Here is a 25,363-nt window from a genome sequence, read left to right as displayed (position 1 = left end):
CACTGCACCTGGCCGAAACCTCTTTTCTTTATAAATTACCCAGCCTCAGGTATTTCTTTATAGCAACACAAGAATGGCCTAACACAAGAGGCAAAATCAGCTTAGTGATACATGTGGAACAATGAAATTAATCTGTAATCAGTCCTTTAACATTTTAGGACATAACACTACACTATTTTATCATTAGTAATCAAGCACTGCAATAAGTATGAAGACCAAAGAGTCCACTTCCCACTGAGTTTCCTGGAAGTGTCTCCCCATGAAGCTGTTGGGGACATGACTCACTTATAGAGCAAGCTGGGGGCCTTCACAGTAGACCGGAATCCTTGTGGGGTCTGCTCCACCTCATAGGCATCACAGGGCTCATCAGCACACTCCATGGAGCCTGCACAGAAACCATGACATCTCACTCAGAAACAATGTTGCTCTGTGGACAACAGCTTTCGCCTCAGCTGTCAACCGCTGTTGGGGTTTAAAAAAAGCAATACACAGCCATAAAGAACAGCCGGACACTGTACTTTCCATGACACTGCTCTGATACTCCTTCTGACCTGATCTTATAAGAAATAAACCATAAAAAAACACATAATGACTATTTTAAATCTTTCAGTCTTGGAACCCTGGGAAGGTAGCATATGCATACGGTAGTTCCCCCTCATCTGTGGTTTCGATTTCCAAGGTTTCAGTTATCTGCAGTTAACTGCTGTCCGAAACTATTACTACAATAAGATACTGGGTATGAGACAGAGAGACCACAGTCACATCACTTTTATTACAATGTGTTGTTATAACTGTTCTATTTTGTCAGTTATTGTTATTAATCTCTTACTGTGCCTGACTATTAAACTAAACTTTATCAAAGGTTTCTATATACAGTTGGCCCTCCATATCCAGGGATTTGCCATCTGTGGATTCAACCAACCGCAGATTGAAAATATTTGAAAAAAAAATCCAGCCTGGGCAACAAAGTAAAACCCCTCATCTCTACAAAGATTAGCTGGGCATGATGGCACATGCCTGTAAGTCCCCACTACTCAGGAAGATGATGTGGGAGAATCATGTGAGCCCGGGAGGTGAGGCTGCAGTGAACCAAGTTCGTGACACTGCACTCCAGAATGCGCTTGTCTCTTAAAAAAAAAATTACGGCCGGGCACGGTGGCTCATGCCTGTAATCCCAGCATCCTGGCTATCATGGTGAAACCCCGTCTCTACTAAAAATACAAAAAATTAGCCGGGCAGGGTGGCGTGCGCCTGTAGTCCCAGCTACTCAGGAGGCTGAGGCTGGAGAATGGCGTGAATCCGGAAGGCGGAGCTTGCAGTGAGCCAAGATCGCGCCACTGCACTCCAGCCTGGGTGACAAAGCGAGACTCCGTCTCAAAAAAAAAAAAAAAAATTACTTGGAAAAAAATCAGTAAAATAACAATACAGCAATAAAAATAATATAAATTAAAAAACAATATAGGCCGGGCATGGTGGCTCATGCCTGTAATCCCAGCACTTTGGGAGGCTAAGGCAAGCAGATCACCCGAAGTCAGGAGTTTGAGGCCACGCTGGCCAACATGGTGAAACACTATCTCAACTAAAAATACAAAAATTAGCCAGGTGTGGTGGCAGGCACTTGTAGTCCCAGCTACTGGGGAAGCTGAGACAGGAGAATTGCTTGAACCCAGGAGGTAGATGTTGCAGAGAGCCCAGATCACGCCACTGCACTCCAGCCTGGGTGACAAGAGCAAAACTCTGTCTCAAAAAATAATAATAATAAATAATAAATAAAATAAAAAATAAAAAACAATACAGTACCACAACTATTTACAGAGCATTTGCATTGTATTAGGTATTATATGTATTATAAGACAGGGTTTAAAGTAGGATATGTGTAGATTACATGCAAATACCACGATGTTCTACAAAAGGGACATGAGCATCCGAGGATTTTGGTAACATTATTGGGCAATAGACTAAATATATACGTTCATTTATTTCAAAAATTTATACATAATTACTTTAGGGCCAAGTGCAGTAGCTCATGCCTGTAATCCCAGCACTTTTGAGAGGCCAAGGCAGGTGGATCACTTGAGGTCAGGAGTTTGAGACCAGCCTGGCCAACATGGTGAAACCCTGTCTCTAATAAAAATACAAAAATTAGCTGGGCATCCTGGCACATGCCTGTAATCCCAGCTACTCGGGAGGCTGAGGCACCAGAATCACTTGAACCTGGGAGGCGGAGGTTGCAGTGAGTGGAGATCACATTACTGCATTCCAGCCTAGGTGACAGAGCAAGACTCCAACTCAAATAATAATAATATTATTAATAATAATTATTACAACTCTACAAAGGAACTTAATTTTGTCATAGAATATTAATGGTTAATGTTAATAACTAAAATTTCTCTTTATGATATTTAAACCTCTGTACAAAGAAGAAACATAAGTTATAAATTGCAACCAAAAACACTTCAGCTAAACTCAAACTCATCAGTACCCTTAGACATGAACATAAATGGAGCTATATGAGGCCAAACATCTCAAATTTCAGTGCTGACACAGAAACATATTAAAACAAACAAAAAATTGATCCTACAATACACAGGACATTTTACTTCTTATGTGACCAAAGAGCAACTAGAATTACCTTGATAGAAGTCCTCTTCATCTTCTTCATGTTGATAAGTCTGTTCTTGGACTGGATTCTTCCTGTAATTCCGGCCATCAATTCTTATAAGCTGTGGACGCAGAACTTCCATGACACTTTCTCCAAATGATATTCCAATTACGTCCTGAAAAATATAATTACCATCTTACCTTTCTTAGAATTAAAACTCCTATCTCTAGTGTCTGAACCATTATGTAGGGCTGAATTGGGCATCAGTTCACAGTATCTCCCACACAAAAGTAGCACCATTTCCCACTGGATTTCCCATCTGTAAACCAGTTTAGGTTAATTGCTGCATTTTCTACCACAATGGCTCACTCTAGACAGCAAAGTAATTTGTAAACTATTTATCACTCCCCCCCTAAAAAAATGATTAAAAGGCATACACTCTTAAAAAAAAAAAAGAAGGAAGTGAGGGAGTGGAGCACTGGTTCACACCTGTAATTCCAGCACTTTGGGAGGCCAAGGTGGGAGGATTGGTTGAGGATGGAGTTCAAGATCAGCCTTATGAACATAGTGAGACCTTGTCTCTAAAAAAAGAAAAAGAGGGCCAGGTGTGGTGGCTCACACCTGTAATCCCAGCACTTTGGGAGGCCAAGGCAGGCAGATCACAAGGTCAAGAGTTCGAGACCAGCCTGACCAAAATTGTGAAACCCCGTCTTTACTAAAAATACAAAAATTAGCTGGGCACGGTGGCACGTGCCTGTAATCCCAGCTACTCAGGAGGCTGAGGCAGGAGACTCTCTTGAACCCCGGAGGCAGAGGTTGCAGTGAGCTAAGATCGCACCACTGCACTCCAGCCTAGGCAACAGAGCGCAACTCCGTCTTAAAAAAAAAAAAAAGAAAAGAAAAAGAAAAAGAGAAAGAGAAAAGGGCCAGGCATGGTGGCTTACACCTGTACTCCCAGCACTTTGGGAGGCTGAGGAAGGAGGACTGCCTGAGCCCAAGAGTTTGAAACCAGCCTGGGCAACATGGCGAAACCCTGTCTCTCAGAAAACAAAAAAACAAAAAAAAAAAAAAAGAGAGATTAAAAATAAAAGGCATTATAAATGCCCATATATAAACACATCCTGTCCCTGGCTTTGAAAGAGAGAATAAAGGTCTCTTTATTACTTTAACCTAATGAGTAAAATGCAAACTTCAGTGGTTATCTAACCATTTGCACAATATCTCTTTTTTTTTTTTTTGAGACAGTGTCTTGCTCTTGTTGCCCAGACTGGAGTGCAATGACACAATCTCTGCTCACTGCAACCTCTGCCTCCCGGGTTTAAGCGATTCTCCTGCCTCAGCCTTCCGAGTTGCTGGAATTACAGTCCCCCGCCACCACCCCCGGCTAATTTTTTGTATTTTTAGTAGAGATGGGGTTTCGTTATGTTGGCCAGGCTGGTCTGGAACTCCTGGCCTCAGGTGATCAACCTGCCTCAGTCTCCCAAAATGCTGAGATTACAGGCGTGAGCCACTGCGCCCAGCAAACTCTATCTAGCAAGATAATTAAGACAATGAGGGATATTTAATACATTTAACCATCCAGAAAAAAAAAAAGCCCCTAAGTACTTTTAGAGGTGCTAGAAATTCATACCAAACAATCAGTTCCAGTTGTCTGTCAAAGCACAGTTAAAATAACAACTTAACCAATATGGTTCTCAGACCAACATACTGCTGAGGGGGGGAATCCAATTTCTATAGGCCGCTGCCCCAACAAAATGCACATTACTCACTGAGAAGCCAAGCTTCTGGTCACATCACTTAACGAATCAATAATTTAGGAAACAAAGGTTCCTTATAGGCTAGCTGAGGTTAAATTCAACCAATATTCCTACCACGTACAACTTAGATAGTCTTGAAGCCCAAAATACTTAAGAGTTCCAAAGAAAACAAGTTGATCCTTACTAAATACACTAATGTTCAAGCCAACGTGGGCGCAGTGGCTCACGTTTGTAATCCCGGCACTTTAGGAAGCCGAGGCGGATTATCTGAGGCCAGGAGTTCGAGACCAGCCAGGCCAACATGATGAAACCCCGTCTCTACTGAAAATACAAAAAGTAGCCAGGTGTGGTGGCGGGCGCCTGTAATCCCAACTGCTCGGAAAGCTGAGGCACGAGAATCGCCCAAGCCTGAGAGGCGGAGGTTGCAGTGAGCTGAGATCGCGCCACTGCACTCCAGCCTGGGCGACAGAGCGAGACTTCGTCTCAAAAAAATAAATAAAATAATAATTGATGAGTTCTGTGCTTACAGAACCAAGAAGAGGCTTCGTGAGAAATAACAACATAGAAGGTAAACCAACATGGATGGAGGAAAAGGGCACATCATTAGCAATAGTCGATGACATCACAACCCAGTGGCCTATTCCCCAAAGCCTCTAAAGTTCTCAACGAAAAAAGACTTTCAAGGGAAAAGCTTTAAAAAAACAAAAAAAGTTCCCCACAAAAACAGACTAAGATGAAAGTCGGGCCCTCAGACCACGAGCTCCGGAAGAACAGGTAGTCGTCGGCCCTCAGACCACGAGCTCCGGAAGAACAGGCAGTTGTCGCGGAAACAGCAAATGCAGCATCCACCTGTCTTACATGGCCCTGCGCTACGAGACTACTCGGAAAGAAAGGGGCGAATAACCAACTTAACCCTGCTTCGAGGTGGTTTGTAGAGGAAGAGGAAAGCTGTGTCTTTCTGCAATATCGTGAGGGAACCCGAGGCCCCGAATTATCAGAGAAGGAGAAGAGGACTAGGCGGCAGCAGGTAAACCAAGGTAGGGCGAGGAAGCGAAGGACCCGGAATCCCTCTCCGCGAGCGCGTTCTCTGCTCCCCTCCTCGCGTCTCCGCCCCGGCCACGCCCACCACAGCACGGGCGCGCGCACGCCGCCTTCGCCGCCGGCCCCCTCTGTGGGGGCGCGAGCACGCCGCCGTCCTCGTCGTGGTGAGCGCGGCCACTCGGGCTGGTCCTGGGGGCGGGGCTGTAGGGGAAAGTGCTAAAGCCGCTGAGGTAAGAGGCTGAGGGATCAAGGGCCCTCGGGAGCTTGGTGAAAAGGGAGTTAACCCCCAGGATCCTACCTGCAGGGACTAGAAAAATGGAGAAGGTAGAAGGAGAAACAGGAGACTGCTGTAGCAGACGTGCGAAAGGAAATTTCCCCAGGCCGGGTTGGACTGAGTGCGCATGCGGGCCGAGGGCTGGCGCCTGCGCAGTGGAAGAGCGCCGATGGCGTCGTTTCCTGGGGACCCAGCTGGGTGGGAAAAGTGGCTAGGAGTTAGCTTGGGAGCCGCTAGTGTTCTGAGCGCTCCCCTCTCTGGCCACTTTTTCTCCACGCCCCCCCGCCCCGTTCCTCCCCTTCCCCAGTTACAGCTGCAGCATCTATTTGGTTTGGGTTGTAATCCAGCTGTTTTGAAGTGGAACGATTTGTTGATGATGGAATTTAATGATTGCTTGTAATAATTCGTCTTTGTACTAGGGTAGGAACTTTTAAGGAATTACTCTTTTTAAGAAAATAGGCATATATCTGTTAGAAAGGAAAGGAATTTATATTCATAAATATATGAATGCGAGGCCATCCCTGCCGTACATGAAGTAAATGTTTAAGCATCTTAGCTCGGACACAGCAATCTGTGTCCACAAAGCATCGTTACTCTCCTGTGAGGATCTCCACTGTCAGCCCCAACTTCCCTGACAGGGCCAAGTCCCAGGATACTTCATCATCAGTATTTGTTTGACAAAATTTTACTGGGCACCTCCGGTGGGCCTGGCAAACTGGTTGAAGATAGAGTTGTGCGAATAGATCTCCACAATGAAAAAGAAGAAAATCCATAATGATCCAATACTCATGACACCGCACTTCTCTATCTCCTGCATGACCTTTGCTGAGCTGCTCGCCCTGCGTTCTGTCATTTGTTCATCATTCATTCATCCGAAATGCTCGGGACTGGAAGCACAGTGGAAACACTGCCGCAGGTTCTGTGCTCGGCATTGAGGGTAGAAAGACTTTTCGAAGGTGGCAGGGTGTTTCTTAAGATCATGAACCTTAAAATGAAAGTGTAGGCCGGGCACGGTGGCTCACGTCTGTAATCCTAGCACTTTGGGAGGCCGAGGCGGGCGGATCACGAGGTCAGGAGATCGAGACCATCCTGGCTAACACGGTGAAACCCCGTCTCTCCTAAAAAATACAAAAAATTAGCTGAGTGTGGTGGCGGGCGCCTGTAGTCCCAGCTACTCGGGAGGCTGAGGCGGGAGAATGGCGTGAACCCAGGAGGCAGAGCTTGCAGTGAGCCGAGATTGCGCCACTGCACTTCAGCCTGGGCGACAGAGCGAGAATCCGTCTCAAAAAAAAAAGAAATGAAAGTATAAAGTGCTTAATAGAAGGTATTGGGCCTCCTCCTGAACAGATTCTTTCTCCTCTGGGAGCTTGCTGACTCTGTGTTAGATGGAGAGAATTAATACTTTTTCCATGAGGTTTTTTCATAGTAAGTATGAAAAACTGGGATCTGCATAGGAAAAAAGACTCAGTAGTAACTCTCCGTTAATAATTTTGAATAGCCAAGATTTATGAAGTGTTTACTAAGCCTGTAACTGTTCCAAGTGTTTTACGTGTATTAACTAATCTTTGTCACCCCTGTGTGAGGTAGGTGCTGTTATTACAGGTTGAGTATACTTAGTCCAGAAATCCAAAATCCTCCAAAATTTAAAACTTTTTGGGCACTGACAGGATGGTCAAAGGAAATGCTAATTGGAGCATTTTGAATTTTAGATTTTCGGATTTGAGAGGCGTAATCATTAAGTATAATGCAAATATCCCAAAACCCGAAAAAAAATCCGAAATCCAAAATACTTCCAAGTCCCAAGCATTTCGGATGAAGGGTACTCAACCTGTTTCCCATTTTGCAGATAAGACAACTAAGGAACAAAAAGATCCCGGAGAGGGAGGCGGAGGTTGCAGTGAGCCAAGATCGTGCCATTGCACTCCAGCCCAGGCAACAAGAGTGAAACTCCGTCTCAAAAAAAAAATAATTATATATATACACACACGTATATATACATATGTGTGTGTATATATATATATATACGTATATATACGTATGTGTGTGTATATATATATACGTATATATACGTATGTGTGTATATATACGTATATATACGTGTGTATATATATGCGTATATATACGTGTGTATATATATGCGTATATATACGTGTGTATATATATGCGTATATATACATATATACGCATATATACACACGTATATATACATATGTGTATATATACATACACATACGTATATATACATATGTGTATATATACATACACATATATACATATATACACATATATACACATATACATACATATATGTATATACACATATACATACATATATGTATATATACACATATACATACATATATGTATATATACACATATACATACATATATGTATATATACACACATATATGTATATATACACACATATATGTATATATACACATATATACATACATATATGTATATATACACATATATACATACATATATGTATATATACACATATATACATACATATATGTATATATACACATATATACATACATATATATATACACATATATACATATATACATACACACACATGTATACATACATATATACACATATATATGTATGTATATATATATGTCGGAGGTTGCAGTTTTTTACATTTTTGCCATCAGACCTTGGCAATGACCTTGAGCAGTAGGATATAAATAACTCCCACATGCTTAGCGTTCCAGTAATGGAACACTAGGCATAAATGGGTTAAATGATTTGTCCACAGTCATGCAGCAAGTAAGTAGCAAAACCAGAACTCAGAGAGGCTTCATAATCTTAACCATTATGCTGCTTTACCTTGCACATGACAAATGACATGCCAACAAGCCATTGCTTCAAAATGTCACAGCAGATAAGCCAAAATTGTCTCTACACCTCAGTTTTATTTTTTCATGTATAAAATGGGGAAGTTGGGTTAGATGACCTTTAAGGAATCTGTGGTTTCTGTGAAATATTTAATTCACTCAGCAAACATTTACTGAAGTGAACAGCTACTGCCTTACTATAGGCCAGGTGTTATGTTTGGTTCTGGTGATCAGTTAATGCCTGCCCTGAGAGCAGTTACCATCTAGGGTTTATTAGTTTTGCTTTACTCTCATTTACCACTTGCTGGTAGCATTCAAAATTTAACTTAAATCTTTAGAGCTAGAAATTACTTAGGTATATCCTTCCACCTCAGCAGAAAACTGCTTATTTAAAGTTAGCTTTGTGCTAATTCTGTGCTCCAGTTTTCAACCCTGGCTGTTTTGTGTATGGAACGATAGTAGTTCTGAGAGTTTGGAAGAAAACAGGATGAAAGGGAATTCGTTTGATTATATTCAGCTTAGAAGTCACACTGTGGCTACCTTTTGAAGCTGTCCTCTGGCAGTTGCTTGGGTGCTTTGCTCAGCACCTGACTTCAAAATATAAAGTATAAAGCATTTGCAACTAAATAGAGCATTTATCAGGGTGTAGGTAAAATAGATTAGAGTTTTAAATCTTAGGTGAGATATATAAACAGTTCACCGTGGGTTCTACTCTGAACTGATGGGAAATAAAGACTGAGCCGCTCTCCAAAAGGTGGCTAAGTTGTCTGTATACTTTATTTGAATCCCACCAGGAATTCACTTAGAGATTTGGACCTGATCCCTTACTGCTTAAGTTCAAAAACAATTCAAAAACTTGTCAGGCTATATTGTGACCCAGTGTAGTCCGGAAGATTGGATATTAATCTAACTCTCAAAGTTGTTGCCTCTGTCGATATGAATACAATTTGGAAAGTTATCAGAGCTCAGAGAAAAAAGGAAGAGTGATCTAATAACAAGATTGAAAATGTCAGCTGAGCACAGTGGCTCAGGCCTGTAATCCCAGCACTTTGGGAGGCTGAGGTGGGAGGATCACTTGAGCCCAGGAATTGGAGACCCTCCTGAGCAACATAGTGAGACTTCATCTCTACAAAAAATAAACAAAATTAGTGAGATGTTCTGGCACGTGCCTGTAGTCCCAGCTACTCGGGAGACTGAGGTGAGAGGTTAACTTGTACCTAGGAGGTCAAGGCTGGAGTTAGCCAGGATAGTGCCACTGCATTCCAGCCTGGGAAACGTAGCGAGACTCTGTCTCCAAAAAAAATAAAAAATAAAATGTCATTAATCAATTTGCATTTTTGCTGACAGTCTAGTTATAATAGTTGTTTTACCGTTCCCATACCCCACTTCACTATTAATCAGTGTTACTTATAGACATGTAATGAAATCAGAAAACAACCTCTGCTTCTCTAACAGCCTTAAATTTTGTGATGACAAAATTAAGCAAACAGAACAGCCAGTATTTCAAGACATACTATATCATTTTCCTTACTAGGAATCTGGATTTTATGTATATAAATTTATATTTGTATTTCATTTCCTCACTTTTTTCTATTTTCAAAAAACATGGCCAGGTGCAGTGGCTCACACCTGTAATCCCAGCACTTTGGGAGGCCAAGGCAGGTGGATCACCTGAGGTCGGGAGTTCAAGACCAGCCTGACCAACATGGAGAAATCCCATCTCTACTAAAAATACAAAACTAGCCAGGCATGGTGGTGCATGCGTGTAATCCCAGCTCCTCGGGAGGCTGAAGCAGGAGAATCGCTTGAATCTGGGAGGCAGAGGTTGCGGTGAGCCAAGATCGCGCCATTTCCAGCCTGGGCAACAAGAGGGAAACTCCGTCTCAAAAAAGAAAAGGAAAGAAAACATAAGTTTCAGCCAGGCATGGTGGCTAACACCTGTAATCCCAACACTTTGGGAGGCCAGGGTGGGAGAACTGCTTGAGCCCAGGAGTTCCATACCAGCGTAGGGGCAACATGGTGAGAAGTTGTCTCTACTGAAAGTAAAAAAAATTAGCTGGGCATGGTGGCATGCACCTGAGGTCAGGTCCCAGCGACTTGGGAGGTTGAGAGGTTGGAGGATTGCTTGAGCCCAGGAGATTGAGGCTGCAATAGCATGATCACGCTGCTGCACTTCAGCCTGGGTGACAGAGCGAGAGCCTGCCTCAAAAAACAAATATGTTTCAACTTTTTTATAATAAATATGTTCATTTTGCAACTAGCAAAAAAAAAAAAACCCAAAAGAAAAATACTCAGGCTGGTCTAGGTGAAGTGGTGTTTACACTAACTGATCACCACCAGTTACAGATTTCTTTGTTCCTTTTCCACTCCCACTGCTTCACGTGACTGGTCAAAAAAAAAAAAAAAAAACTCAGCTAAAATTCTCTCTGACCATTATAGAGGGAAATTCATTTTACAATCCTTTTCCACCCCTCCACAGATGGAGTTTCGCTCTTATTGCCCAAGCTGGAGTGCAATGGTGCTATCTCAGCTCACTGCAACCTCCACCTCCCGAGTTCAAGCTATTCTCCTGCCTTAGCCTCCCAAGTAGCTGGGATTACAGGCGCCTGCCACCACGCCCAGCTCATTTTTGTATTTTAATAGAGATAGAGTTTCGCCATGTTTACCAGGCTGGTCTTGAACTCCTGACTTCAGGTGATCTGCCCACCTCGGCCTCCCAAAGTGCTGGCATTACAGGCATTAGCCACCAGCCTACAATCCTTTTTGAAGTCCTTTCTTTTAATCGGGCTAAAATTCACATAACATAAAATCAACCATTTGCCATTTTAAAGTGTATAATTCAATATAAAGTTATTTTTAATCTAAATACTAGAACTTTATCCATTACAACAGCCAATAGCCACATGTGGCTACTTAAATTTTAATTACTATTAAATAAAATTTAAAATACAGTTCTTCAGTCACACCAGTTTATAGATGCAACATGAAGCTACTGGCAACCATATTGTGCAGTGCAGAAATAGAACACTGGAACATTTCCATCATGGCAGAAAGTTCTATTAGACAGCATGGCACTAGACCATTTTTTCTTTTCTTTTTTTTGAAACGGAGTCTGGCTCTGTCACCCAGACTGGAGTGCAATGAAATGATCTCAGCTCACTGCAACCTCCGCCTCCCAGGTTCAGGTTCAAGTGATTCTCCTGCCTCAGTCTCCTGAGTAGCTGAGACTACAGGCTCCCACCACCACACCCAGCTAATTTTTTTTTTTTTTTTTTTTTTTTTTTGAGACAGAGTCTCACTCTTTTGCCCAGGCTGGAGTGCAATGGTGCAGTCTTGGCTTACTGCAACCACCATCTCCCGGGTTCAAGCAATTCTCCTGCCTCAGCCTCTTGAGTAGCTGGGATTACAGGCACACACCACCATGCCCAGCTAATTTTTGTATTTTCAGTAGAGATTGGATTTCACCATGTTGACCAGGCTGGTCTCGAACTCCTGACCTCGTGATCCACCCGCCTCGGCCTCCCAAAGTGCTGGGATTACAGGTGTGAGCCACCGCACCCGGCCATTTTTTCTTTAAAAAGTACTAAATACACTTGTTAGAGGGCTGAGCACAGTGAGACTTTGGGAGACCAAGGTGGGAGAATCACTTGAGACCAGGAGTTAAAGACCAGACTGGCCAGGCATGATGGCTCATGTCTGTAATCCCAGCATTTTGGGAGGCCGAGGCAGGCAGATCACGAGGTCAAGAGATGGAGATCATCCTGGCCAACATGGTGAAACCCTGTCTCAACTAAAAATATAAAAATTAGCTGCACGTGGTGGCACGCACCTGTAGTCCCAGCTACTCAGGAGGCTGAGGCAGGAGAATCGCTTGAACCTGGGAGGCAGAGGTTGCAGTGAGCAGAGATCGCACCACTGCACTCCAGCCTGCCGACAGAGCGAGACTCCGTAAATAAATACATACATACATACCAGACTGGGCAACATAGCAAGACCTTGTCTCTATTTAAAAAAAAAAAAAAAGGAAAGAGGCCAGGCGCAGTGGCTCATGCCTGTAATCCCAGCACTTTGGGAGGCCAAGGCAGGCAGATCACCTGAGGTCAGGAGTTTGAGACCAGCATGGCCAACGTGGTGAAACCCTGTGCCTACTAAAAATACAAAAATTAGCTGGGCACAGTGGCTCATGCCTGTAATTCCAGCTACTCGGGAGGCTGACAGGAGAATCGCTTGAAACTAGGAGGCAGAGGTTGCAGTGAGCCGATATCGTGCCACTGCACTCTTGCGTGGGCGACAAGAGCGAGACTCCGTCTCAAAAAATTAAAAAAGGAAAGAAAGAAAATACCATATACACTTTTTAGAATTTTTGTTAAAGTCGTGTAAGCTTCTGTGTCAAAGGGAGTGTTTTGTTTTGAACCTTTGTAAGGTGTCATGTATTCAGTACAGTTTTCTCGTTAACATTTGCATTTTTTAATATGAAATAGGATTAAACACTCACAGGTGCTCTGTTCATCATAGGCCATGATTTCCAAGATTGTTTCCTGAACTTTTTGTTCCAGTTTTGGGATGCCACCAAGTGATAAGTTTGGGTATTACATTTAGATCAAAAGATTAATTTTTTTTTTTTTTTGAGAGTCCCGCTCTGTCGCCCAGGCTCACTGCAACCTCCGCCTCCCGGGTTCAAACGATTCTCTTGCCTCAGCCTCCCGAGTAGCTGGGATGAGAGGCGCCCACCACCACGCCCTGCTAAATTTTTTTGTATTTTTAGTAGAGACAGGGTTTCACCATGTTGGCCAGGCTGGTCTTGAACTCCTGACCTCAGGTGATCTATCCGTCTCGGCCTCCCGAAGTACTGGGATTATAGGTGTGAGCCACCGTGCCTGGCCAAAAGGTTAATTTTTAATGAGAAAGCCAATATGTATTTCCTAACTAGTTCCCCTTCCCTGGGAACAGAACACAGTGTTATTCTGGAATGTTATTTGGAAAATATTATAATTTATTGTTGTGGCTTGATCAGGATGTATCCAAGACAAATTGTCCTATGAAGTGTGATGCTTTTATCCTCATATAACTTATTTCCTCAGTGAAATTTCTGCCTTGGCACTGCCATATCACCCCTTCATAACTCATAAATCACCCACAGTCAATCTCAGTTGACATAAACAGTTTGCTAATGGTAGGAATTCGTGTTTTAAGTAGATATACTATTCTTAAGCATATTTTCAGTTCAAAACCTGACTGATATTTTGGCCTGAGACATCAATAAAATACTGTGAACGTAGAAAGGATAGAAAAAAGGGGAGCTAACTCTCTACAAAACTGTATGCTTGCCCTTACGGCAGCTAGAATGAAATGTTGTCACTCTCACTTCCATAAACTTGCCAATTGCTGTTTTTCTTTCTCTGTAGTGAAGTAAGAATTCTGCTAGAGAGGAAATGGCTGCTTCATCATCATCCTCCTCAGCTGGTGGGGTCAGTGGAAGTTCTGTCACTGGATCTGGTTTCAGTGTCTCAGACCTTGCCCCACCACGGAAAGCCCTTTTCACCTACCCCAAAGGAGCTGGAGAGATGTTAGAAGGTGATCTCATGCTGCTTTCTGAATAATTGGATTCAGACCTGCAATGCATATTAATTGTAAAGAAGCTATTAAGTGGATTAAAGATGAGTTTGCCCTGATTTCAGCTCCACATTTCATCTCTTGTCCCTATCTCAAAATAATATCTTTAAAAACAAATCTTGCTCCAGAATCAGAATTTTGGAGCTGAAAAGGACTTTGGAAATCAATGAAGTCATCTAGGGTTATTTAGATCCAGAAAAGTTAAGTGATTTGACCAGGTTAAAGGCAGAGTCAGGGCTGGGCACGGTGGCTCACCCCATTATCCCAGCACTTTGGGAGACCGAGGCAGGTGGATCACTTGAGGCCAGGAGTTTGAGACCAGCCTGGCCAACATGGTGAAACCCCATCTCTACTAAAAATACAAAAATTAGCCAGGTATGGTGGTAGGCGCCTGTAATCCCGGCTACTGGGTAGGCTGAGGCAGGAGAATCGCTTGAACCTGGGAGGTAGAAGTTGCCATGTGCCGAGATCACGCCACTGCACTCCAGCCTGGGCGACAGAATGAGACTCTGTCTCAAAAAAAAAGGCAGAGTCAGCACTGAATCCAGGAATTCTCTTGACTTCCTACTCCAGTTTGCTTTATCCTGGCATCTGTCTACCTCCCATGGTAGTAGGTTTGATGTATTTTTTTCTAGGATGATTAATCTACAGATAGATTTACCCTGTCAGAAAGGTTCTAGGAGGGAATAAAAGCTAATACATTGCCCTTTTGTGTGAACATGACTCCTGACCCACTGCAGCATGATGCTGTGTGGTTCTTCTAGCACCAGAGCCAGATTTGCATCAAATCATTCACCATCTTGTTCAGCATCATTGGCTGACTGGCTGGCCAAGATCAGGGTATAGGCTGTAAGCATGTCATTTGAAGAGCTAGACTAATACTTCTTATCAGAGAGCATAAAAATCACCTGAAGAGGTTACTTAAAATGCACATTTCTGGCCAGGCACTGTAGCTCATGCCTATAATCCCAGCACTTTGGGAGGCCAAGGCGGGTGGATCACCTGAGGTCAGGAGTTCGAGACCAGCCTGCCCAACATGGTGAAACCCCGTCTCTACTAAAAATACAAAAACTAGCTGGGCATGGTGGCGGGTGTCTGTAATCCCAGCTAATTGGGAGGCTGAGGCAGGAGAATCACTTGAACCCAGAAGGCAGAGGTTGCAGTGAGCCAATATCGTGCCACTGCACTCTAGCCTGGGTGACAGAGCAAGACTCTGTCTCAAAAATATATATAAATAAATAAATAAAATGCATATTTCTGGGCCCACCTTAGAGTTTCTGAATTAGTCTAGGGTGTAGCTCAGGAGTCCATTTTTTACCAGCATCCAGGCCCTTCTCATGAAGGCAGTCTTCCATATTTTGAAAAACATTGGGACCAGGAGTGGTGGCTCAAACCTAAAATTTCAGCATTTTGGAAAGCCAAGGCATGAGAATTGTTTGAGCCCAGGAGTTCAAGTTTGCATTGAGCCATGATCATGCCACGGCACTCCAGCCTGGGTGACAGAATGAGACTGTCTCAAAAAATATTAATAATAAATTTTTAAAAAGCATTGGGAGGCCAGGCGTGGTGGCTCACGCCTGTAATCCCAGCACTTCGGGAGGCCAAGGCAGTCAGATCACAAGGTCAGGAGATAGAGACCATCTTGGCTAACATGGTGAAACCCCATCTCTACTAAAAATACAAAAAAATTAGCTGGATGTGGTGGCGCGCGCCTGTAGTCCAGCTACTCGGGAGGCTGAGGCAGGAGAATCACTTGAATCTGGGAGGCAGAGGTTGCAGTGAGCAGGTATCATGCCACTGTACTCCAGGCTGGTGACAGAGCAAGACTGTGTCTCAAAAAAAAAAGACAAAAAGCTTTGGGGAATAACCTATGAAGGATTCAAAATTTACTTGATTCTAGCATTTTAGTGCTTAATTGTATATTGATCTTTTTTCCTTTAAGTGTTGCAATTTTTTTTTTTTTTTTTGAGACAGAGTCTCACTCTGTTGCCCAGGCTGTAGTGCAGTGGCTCGATCTCGGCTCACTACAACCTCTGCCTCCCGGGTTCAAGTGATTCTCCTGCCCCAGCCTCCCAAGCAGCTGGGATTACAGGTGCCTACCACCACACCTGGCTAATTTTTTTTATATTTTTAATAGAGACAGGGTTTCGCCATGTTGCCCAGGCTGGGCTTGAACTCCTGACCTCAAGTGATCTGCCCACCTCAGCCTCCCAAAGTGCTATGATTACAGGCATGAACCACCGCGCCTGGCCTTAATATTTCAAATTTACACAAATATATTTTAAAACTAATCTAGGAATATCTGTGAGAAAGATACAAACTATAGGCCAGGCATAGTGGCTCACACCTGTAATCCCAGCACTTTGGGAGGCTGAGGCAGGCAGATTGCTTGAACCCAGGAGTTTGAGACCAGCCTGGGCAACATGACGAAATCCTGTCTCTAGAAAAAATACAAAAATTAGCTGGGTGTGGTGGCACGTGGCTGTAGTCCCAGCCACTTAGGAAGGTGAGGTGGGAGGTTCACCTGAGCCTGGGAGGTGGAGGCTGCAGTGAGCTGTGATCGCATCACTGCATTCAAGCCTGGGTGATGGAGACCTTGTCTCAAAAAAAAAAAAAAAAAAGAAAGAAACTATAGTTGGCCTTGGGGGTGATGAATAATCAGAAATAATAAAAAGAGTTACTGGTTAAGCCCAAAATCATTTGTGACAGGAAACCACGGGGGGACTCTGGGACCATGGAGCTCCCTAGGATTGGTTTGGGTTATGACTAGTGGTGAGGTAGATGACCAGGTAGCATATGTAATTAGTGATATATGTACTTCTCTCTTTGCCTTTTTATTTTCTTTAATTGTGTTAACTAAGTACTCAAGTTAGTATCACTGAGTCTGGTTGGAAGTAGTGAACAATTGGGGCCCTGTTACCATATTTGGTGCTAAAACTATATTATGACTTCATTTATATGCAGCAGAGACCTAGTATTAAGGAAGTTTCCCACAAAACAAATCAAAAATGGGAGACACTTAAATTGCTTAATGAGTTTTATAGCAGCAGAAGAATCAGTATTCAACAATGGAGCTCTAAGATTAAAGTCATTTAAATTCTAGCTATAAGAGGAATTTAATACAGGAGGTACCTCCACAGTCTCAAAGCTATCAGCATTCTTTGTCAGTATACACCAAATTATGTGGAGATATTGAAGAAGAAAGGCTTCTGAGATTAGTCTGAATGTTGATGTTCTAACGAGTTATAGGTCTATCCATTTTTATTCCATCTCAATATGCTTCATGGAGAAATGTGTTGGATCTCTGTTGTAGGATACATTTATATTAAGTATAAATACACAGTGCACAGTTTTGATTGTGTTTCTTAGATTTCAAGTTTTACCAATAATCTTAAATCTTAAAAATCTTAAATCTTAAAAAGATTAAGATAATCTTTAAAAATCTAAAATCTTAAAAAGAATATAAAGAGTATTACACTTAAAGACTGTGAAAAATAATGTAGAGATGGCAGCCCCTAAACCCATTTAATATTCTTGATCAAATCAAGAATATTAAATTGAAAAGAGTACTCTGAAATGTAAGGATGTTGGATTTGGAAGCATTTTCTACCATGTTTATAGGTGATACTATTCTATTATACCATAAATCTAACACACATGTACCTGACCAATAATAGTTTAATAGAATATGAAAATAGAGGCCAGGCGCGGTGCCTCACGCCTGTAATCCCAGCACTTTGGGAGGCTGAGGTGGGCGGATCACCTGAGGTCAGGAGTTTGAGACCAGCCTAACCAATATGGTGACACCCGCCTCTACTAAAAATACAAAAAAAAAAAAAGCATCGTGGTGTGTGCCTGTAGTCCCAGCTACTCAGGAGGCTGAGAGAATTGCTTGAACCCAGGAGGTAGAGGTTGCAATGAGCCCAGATCACGCCACTGCCCCCCAGCCTGGGCGACAGAGCGAGACTCCGTTAAAAAAAAAAAAAAGAATATGAAAATAGAGCAGGAAGGGTTGCCTGTCAAAAGTAAGGAACAAAAGCAGTTAGGAATCAAGGATGGATGCTGTTTTTAATCTCGACAGGTTCAACTTGATGTTATATCCTCGTGAGTCTAGGATAGTAAACCCAAATCACCTGTAGTTAACCTTGTGAATTAACCTTGTGAGTTAACTTTTTTGTGCCTCTGCTCTCTGATAACAGACACCTCACATAAGCAGTTTTCAGCATTCTTCTCTCCTTGGCCAAAATTGTCCTCACCCAGTTATTACTGAGCCATTAGAAACTGCCTTCCAGCCCATCAATGGCTGTATTTTAGAGACATTGTAGCCACTGAAGTCTAAGTTATCTGGCATTGTCTAATTTCCTACTGTGAGGTAATATTCTTTTTAATGTATTTGTTACCATCCTTATTTATTGGAGTTGGCTATGGTGTTAGATTTGGGTAATTTACTGAACTTTTCCCTGTTTATGACCTTTGCTTGTCCCTTACGAGGAAAGCTGATGTATTGCTACCTGCTGTGTTACAAAGGGTTTGATTACAGTTTCTAAATGGAAGAGATTGCCCCCAGCTGACTCCGTTCTGGAGAAATTCCAGGCTTTAGACTGGTACTGATACCACATCTAATAGGATGTGGCTAAGAAGCAACTGGACTTTGTGGTTAATAGGGAGCTGCAAATCAGCAAAAGTGTGTTCCACAGGCATATAGTGTGGTGGAGTGACATGCAGAGGTGCCTTTTTGAAAGTTTAGCTTATATCCTTTTGCTTTGAAGTTCATTACCAAGGAAAATATGCAAATATCACAACTTAACCATTTTATCCTAATGGTGCCTGTGATTAAATGTAAGTGAGAGGTGGCACTTTCAGGAGCTTCCATATACATCTTGGCCTGATCCTTATAGCCTATAATTCCCACTGCCTTGTGTATAATCCTAAAATTCAGGATCAAACCACCTGGGAGGTAAACTCTAATTGTCTATGCTTTCCTCTTTCTAAAATAAAATGAGTTATAATTGGACTTTTTAAGCAAGAATATGAATAGGATAATGACTGCTGACATTCAAACCTCTTTTTTTTTTTGAGAACGAGTTTGAATTTACAGAATGTAACACTCTCTCTGAAGAATACAAAAAGTATACATCCCAGTAATTATACTTTCATGTTTTTCTTTTTCTCTTTTTTTTTTTTTGGATCATTTTGAAGAGATATTGGAAGGATGCCCTCTTGGTTATATATTCAAACTCTTTGGATACAGTATCTATAGTTGTTTTTTTTTTTTTAAATTGGTTATTGTGACTTCTGAAATAAGATCTCCTTTGTGTGAAACTCAGCATGAGGCCAGAATGTGTTAGTCCTGTCTCCTTGCCATCTAATACCTGGCCAACACAACAACCCATGATTGATGGGTGAATGCTTGAGGCCTAGTAGTGCTGACATGAAGTACTGCCTGAAAAAGGACAGCTGTGTCCTCTCTCCCCGTTTGTTTTAGGATTTTCGCAATCAGGTACATCCCCCAAATGGTTTCTGCTACCTTTTTAAAAATCAAATGTTTCTACGTGAGCTGTAAATTTTTGAGAATATGTTTTGCTGTATCAGCCCTCGCCTGACAAGGAATAACGTAAACTAGCTTATGTTTCATGATCATCTTCCAAGTGCTGTGGCAACTGAGTTGGCCACTTCTTGTTGGCAGTTCTTGGCACCAGTACAATTCTAGGTTCTGAACTTGCACCATACTCTTATCGTCATCCAAATTGCAGTGTTTGGGTTCAGTTGGAAAATCAAGGTTACAGTTTGCGTTCACAGAATGAAATTTCCCAGCAGTGTTCTGTGATTGTCAGAGTGATGTAATTTGGTATATTAAAAATCAACAATTGTTTTTTCCTCAGCTTTGTTTTTTAGACTGAAAATGATTTGGAGTTTTGGTGAACCTTTATATTTTGACACTACAGGAGACAGCCACAAGGCCAAATGTGTCAGCTGCCAGTGTTTGCTTGACATACAGGAGAACATTAAGGAACTCTCAGGTTGGGAGGAGGGAAGTGTTGACCAGGACATCAGACTGAGGTTTCTTGTTTTTGTTTTTTTAAACACTATTTTTAAACTCTTAAGTAGAGGGACTATTTTAATATTCTAGGTATAGAATAAATAGCTTTTATAACAGTCTTAGTTCTAAATGAAACAGAACCCGTCTTTGTAAACACTGAGAACTAGACCCTGAATGTACAAGCAGGGAAAAGAACAGACAAGTTTACTTGGTTTATCAGAAGCCATAAAACCCTTAGAGCAGATTAAAACCTTTTCTCCTTTTGTTTGTAGATGGCTCTGAGAGATTCCTCTGCGAATCTGTTTTTAGCTATCAAGTGGCATCCACGCTTAAACAGGTGAAACATGGTAAGCACATGAGTGTTGCATACTTGACTGTGAGAATAAATTTGCTAGGAGGTGGATGAGGCTGTGACAAAAACCCCCAAACTCAACAAGGCTATTTTAGTGAACTTCCTAAATTAAAGAACATTCTTAATCTAGTCATAATGTCCACATTGAGGCTTAAGGTTGGGGCCGGGTGCAGTGGCTCACGTCTGTAATCCCAGCACTTTGGGAGGCTGAGGCGGGTGGATCACTTGAGGTCAGGAGTTTGAGACCAGCCTGGCCAACATGGTGAAACCGCATCTCTACAAAGAAAAAATTAGTCAAGCATGGTGGCGCACACCTGTAGTCCCAGCTACTTGGGAGGCTGAGGAGGGAAGATCACTTGAGCCTGGGAGGTTGAGGCTGCAATGAGCCGGAATCACACCACTGCACTCTAGCCTGGGCAACAGAGTAAGAAAAACAAACAAAGTTGGTCCTCCAGGGAGTCAGTGCTTCCTGCTCCTCTTGTGTTACTTTTTCCTCTCCTGTCTGAAACCTCCTTTTACTGTTGTCCTCCACTGGTTACCATCATCATCTTCAAGTATTTGTACAATACCTCCTGGTCTGTCTATACTCTAACATCCTGATAACACCTTTTCTGTTACATTAGGCCTCACCGGGACTTCATTTCTGCATCAGCAAACTGTGTTCCCCCACCAGAGCATTTCTCCATTGAAACATTATGTAGGGGGAAAAGCTGTAATTGCCTCTAACCCTAGAATTTTAGTCCACAAATCACTATGGTATAGAGGATGAGTACTTTTTTTAGGAACAGAGCACATCCGGGCCGGGTGCAGTAGCTCATGCCTCTAATCCCAGCACTTTGGGAGGCTGAAGCAGGAAGACTGCTTGAGCCCAGGAGTTCAAGACTGACCTGGGCAACATGGTGAAACCCCATATCTAAAAAAGAAAATACAAAAATTAGTGGAGAATGGTGGCGCATGCCTGCGGTCCCAGCTACTTGGGAGGCTGAGTTGGGACGATCGCTTCAGCCCAGGAGGCATACTCCAGCCTTGGTAACAGAGTGAGACCCTGTCTCTGGAAAAAAAAAAAAGAATAGGGCACATCCTGAAAATGTGATCATTTTATTTTAAAATGACTTTTTTATTTTTTGAAACGGAGTCTCTCACTGTCACCCGGGCTGGAGTGCAATGGCATGATCGCGGCTCACTGCAACCTTTGCCTCCTGGGTTCAAGTGATTCTCCTTCCTCAGCCTCCCAAATAGCTGGGACTACAGGTGCACGCCACCATGCCCAGCTAATTTTTGTATTTTTAGTAGAGACGGGGTTTTACCATGTTGGCCAGGATGGTCTCGATCTCTTGACCTTGTGATCCGCCTGCCTTGGCATCCCAAAGTGCTTGGATTACAGGCATGAGCCACTGCGCCCAGCCTTTCTTCTTTTAACATTAGAAGAAACTTCCGACTTAAAAAAAAAAAAAAATAGGCCAGGCACAGTGGCTCACGCCTATAATCCCAACACTTTGGGAGGCTGAGGCGGGCGGATCACCTGAGGTCGGGAGTTCGAGACCAGCCTGACCAACATGGAGAAACCCCATCTCTACTAAAAATACAAAATTAGCCGGGCATGGTGGCGTATGCCTGTAATTCCAGCTACTCGGGAGGTTGAGGCAGCAGAATCGCTTGGACCCCGGAGACAGAGGTTGCAGTGAGCTGAGATCACACCATTGCACTCCAGCCTGGGCAATAAGAGTGAAACTCTGTCTCAAAAAGAAATGAAGAAAGAAAAAAAAAATTAACCTTCTCAACAGCATAGAATAAGACCCCATTATGAGAATTTTGAGGGTTGGGCACAGTGGCTCATGTCTATAATCCCAACACTTTGGGAGGCCAAGGCAGGCAGATCGCCTGAGGTCAGGAGTTCGAGACTAGCCTGACCAACATGGTAAAACCCCGTCTCTACAAAAATACAAAACTTAGCCAGGCACGATGGTGGGTGCCTGTAGTCCCAGCTACTCAGGAGGCTGAGGCGGGAGAATCACTTGAACCCAGGAGGCAGAGGTTGCAGTGAGCTGAGATCGCACCATTGCACTGCAGCCTGGGCAACAAAGCAAGACTCTGTTCCGCCCCTGCCCCCCCCAAAAAAAGAGAGAGAATCTTGAGGGGAAAAAAAAAAATCCATCTAGAAATTTTTTTTTTTTTTTTGAGATGGAGTCTCACTCTGTCACCAGGCTGGAATGCAGTGGAACGATCTCGGCTCACTGCAACCTCTGCCTCCAGGGTTCAAGCGATTCTCCTGCCTCAGCCTCCCGAGTAGATGGGACTACAGGCGCATGCCACTACGTCCACCTAATTTTTTTTGTATTTTTATAGAGACGGGGTTTCACCATATTGGCCAGGATGGTCTCGATCTGTTGACCTCATGATCCGCCCGCCTCGGCCTCCCAAAGTGCTGGGATTACAGGCGTGATCCACCACACCCGGCCTAGAAATTATTTTTATACCAGTCATCATCTTGGTGGCTGGTGGCAGTCTCATGGGTAATACGTTGTTACATAATATTCTCTCCTTGACTCTTTACAGATCAGCAAGTTGCTCGGATGGAAAAACTAGCTGGTTTGGTAGAAGAGCTGGAGGCTGACGAGTGGCGGTTTAAGCCCATCGAGCAGCTGCTGGGATTCACCCCCTCTTCGGGTTGATGCTGCCTGGATGGTCACCTCTGGTGTGCAGCAAGTGCAAAGCCAGTGGGGGACTTTCTCACAGCTTACATAGCCATCCAGAGATCCACAGCTACATCGCTGAATTGTTAATGCACATTTGTACTTGGTTTCTCTGTATCTATTCACAGTCAACAAATACTTATATGTGTGATCTTTCAGGGAATATTTTGTTTATTTGTTTTTAAAAGTATTGGGAATCAGATTAAGACAGTCGGTTTCAGAGAACCAGGAGGTTTGGGGTTAAGAGATACTTAAAAATTTTCACAAGCCGGGTAGGGCATATATCAGATTTGGCCAACTGAATGGCATCTGTCCTGTCATCCATATGGTGCCTGGAAATATTTACCAGTCAAGGTCAAGGTCAGCATCTGTGGTTAAAAATACAGCATTCTGACCTAAAAAAGTTATTTTGCAGATGAATGTGATTTCACCTCAGGACCTATCCAAATGAGGAATTTTTAAATATTCATTTTTTTTTTCCTATTTTTAGACATCAATTCTATAGATTCTAACTTTTTCTAACCTCTTCTAGACATGCCAAGTGCTGGCAAAAAGAAGTGCTTTTCGGATATGGCAGCACTTGTAAAAATAAAGCAGTAAGCAAAATCCTTTTAAACCCAGAAATCCTGAGTTCTTCTCATTGGTGGACTCAAGCAATTCTGTAGCAAATAAATCCTTTGAAAGAGCTCCAAATTGGTGGCATTATCCTTTCAAAATCTCAGGGATTTGGGATGAGGTGAAGAGGTCAAATTACTTTTTAGAAGAAGGGAATCTAAAAACTCTCTCTCCTAAACAAATGGTAGACTGGCTTTACTTAAGGGATATTTGTCTTTATAGGAGTACATAAATTTATCTTAATGATATTTAGTTTTTTTTGAGGTGAAGTTTCACTCTTGTTGCCCAGGCTGTAGCGCAATGGCGCGATCTCGGCTCACTGCAACATCTGCCTCCCGGCTTCAAGCAATTCTCCTGCCTCAGCCTCCCAAGTAGCTGGGATTACAGGCACCCGCCACCACACCCAGCTAATTTTTTGTATATTTAGTAGAGACGGGGTTTCACCATGTTGACCAGGCTGGTCTTGAACTTCTGACCTCAGGTGATCCACCTGTCTCAGCCTCCCAAAGTGCTGGGATTACAGGCATGAGCCACTGCGCCCAGCCAATTTTTTTTTTAAGAGACAAGGTCTTGCTATGTTGCCCAGGTTGGTCTTGAACTCCTAGCCTCAAGAGATCCCCCCCAACCTCGGCCTCCAAAGTGCTGGGATTACAGGCATGAGCCACCGCGCCTGGCCTCAAGTAAGTTTTATACCATGATAGGGGAAAACCTGGAAGGCTAAGAGATGTACTGTTTTCCTTCGTGGGACACCACTTTCCACAGTAAACAACTGGTATAATCGTTTATTACATTGTATGCAAATTTTGCCTTAGACAACATTTGTCTGGTTCCTTATTAATAACTTTACACCTGATCTGCTTAGAGTTGCTTAATTATAAGTAAATATAATCCCAGTAGCAATTAGCCTTAATCTCAAGAGTTCAAAATGTTTAACACGTTCTACGGGACGGGAGGTGGTGACCTCATTCAGTCGGTTAAGAGCCTGAGCCCTGTGAAGTTAAACACCTGCTCATGGTCACATAGCCCAGGCAGAGGAAAATCTCAGACTTGGAATAGATCCCCGTTGCCTGATAATTCATCTCATTATTGCCTCTAAAGCAAATTGGAGACTGGGCACGGTGGCGCCCACCTTTAATCCCAGCACCTGGGGAGGCTGAAGTGAGTGGATCACTAGAGGTCAGGAGTTCAAGACCAGTCTGGCTGACATGGTGAAACTCAGTCTCTATTGAAAATACAAAAATTAGCCCAGTGTGGTGGCACACGCTTGTAATCCCAGCTACTCAGGAGGCTGAGGCACGAGAATTGCTTAAACCCAGGAGGCGGAGGTTGCAGTGAGCCGAGATCACACCATTGCACTCTAGCCTGGGTGACAGAGCAAGACTCTGTCTCAAAAAAAAATAAAAATAAAAAAAAGCAAAGCACAAGAAGTACCAGTCTACCAACTCACATTTTCCATATTAATAATTCTCAACTAAAAGAAATTCCATATTCGAAAGCATTTTAGTTTTTTAACAGTACTTACTAGC

General features: G+C 42.9%; 2 protein-coding genes across 11 annotated transcripts in view; one reads left to right on the top strand and one right to left on the bottom strand.

The window, feature by feature from the left end:
• ASCC1 (activating signal cointegrator 1 complex subunit 1) overlaps positions 1 to 5,789 on the bottom strand; it is a 126,597-nt gene extending 120,808 nt beyond the window's left edge. For 2 of the 8 annotated variants that reach the window (XM_063727610.1, XM_063727609.1), the window contains exons 1-3: positions 3,092 to 3,265; positions 2,633 to 2,777; positions 286 to 385 (exon numbers count right to left, since the gene is read on the bottom strand). In XM_063727610.1, the coding sequence (XP_063583680.1) occupies positions 286 to 385; positions 2,633 to 2,744 (212 nt within the window). In that variant the 5' untranslated portion in view covers positions 2,745 to 2,777; positions 3,092 to 3,265. Of the gene's footprint in view, positions 1 to 285; positions 386 to 2,632; positions 2,778 to 3,091; positions 3,273 to 5,272; positions 5,438 to 5,698 lie in introns of those variants that run through there. The other 6 variants (XM_024254060.3, XM_009245501.4, XM_054522497.2 and 3 more) reach the window with 6 other exon arrangements.
• Positions 5,467 to 24,620, top strand: ANAPC16 (anaphase promoting complex subunit 16). 3 transcript variants are annotated; one of them, XM_054521375.1, is made up of 5 exons: positions 5,467 to 5,630; positions 10,138 to 10,354; positions 13,930 to 14,098; positions 20,450 to 20,524; positions 23,086 to 23,915. In XM_054521375.1, the coding sequence occupies exons 3-5, from the start codon at positions 13,957 to 13,959 to the stop codon at positions 23,199 to 23,201; spliced, it is 333 nt and encodes a 110-aa protein (XP_054377350.1). In that variant the 5' UTR covers positions 5,467 to 5,630; positions 10,138 to 10,354; positions 13,930 to 13,956; the 3' UTR covers positions 23,202 to 23,915.
• Positions 24,621 to 25,363: the final 743 nt, after the last annotated feature.

Source organism: Pongo abelii, chromosome 8 (genome assembly GCF_028885655.2).
Source record: "Pongo abelii isolate AG06213 chromosome 8, NHGRI_mPonAbe1-v2.0_pri, whole genome shotgun sequence".
NCBI lineage: Eukaryota > Metazoa > Chordata > Mammalia > Primates > Hominidae > Pongo > Pongo abelii.
The sequence above is the reverse complement of the archived record's forward strand: the minus strand, read 5'-3'. Positions and strand labels throughout refer to the sequence as shown.

Coding starts and splice junctions, on each gene's coding strand:
- ANAPC16 (XM_054521375.1), top strand. CDS start 13,957: ATGGCTGCTTCATCATCATCCTCCTCAGCTGGTGGGGTCAGTGGAAGT. Junction 14,099..20,449: donor AGCTGGAGAGATGTTAGAAG/GTGATCTCATGC, acceptor TTTTGTTTGTAG/ATGGCTCTGAGAGATTCCTC. Junction 20,525..23,085: donor GCTTAAACAGGTGAAACATG/GTAAGCACATGA, acceptor GACTCTTTACAG/ATCAGCAAGTTGCTCGGATG.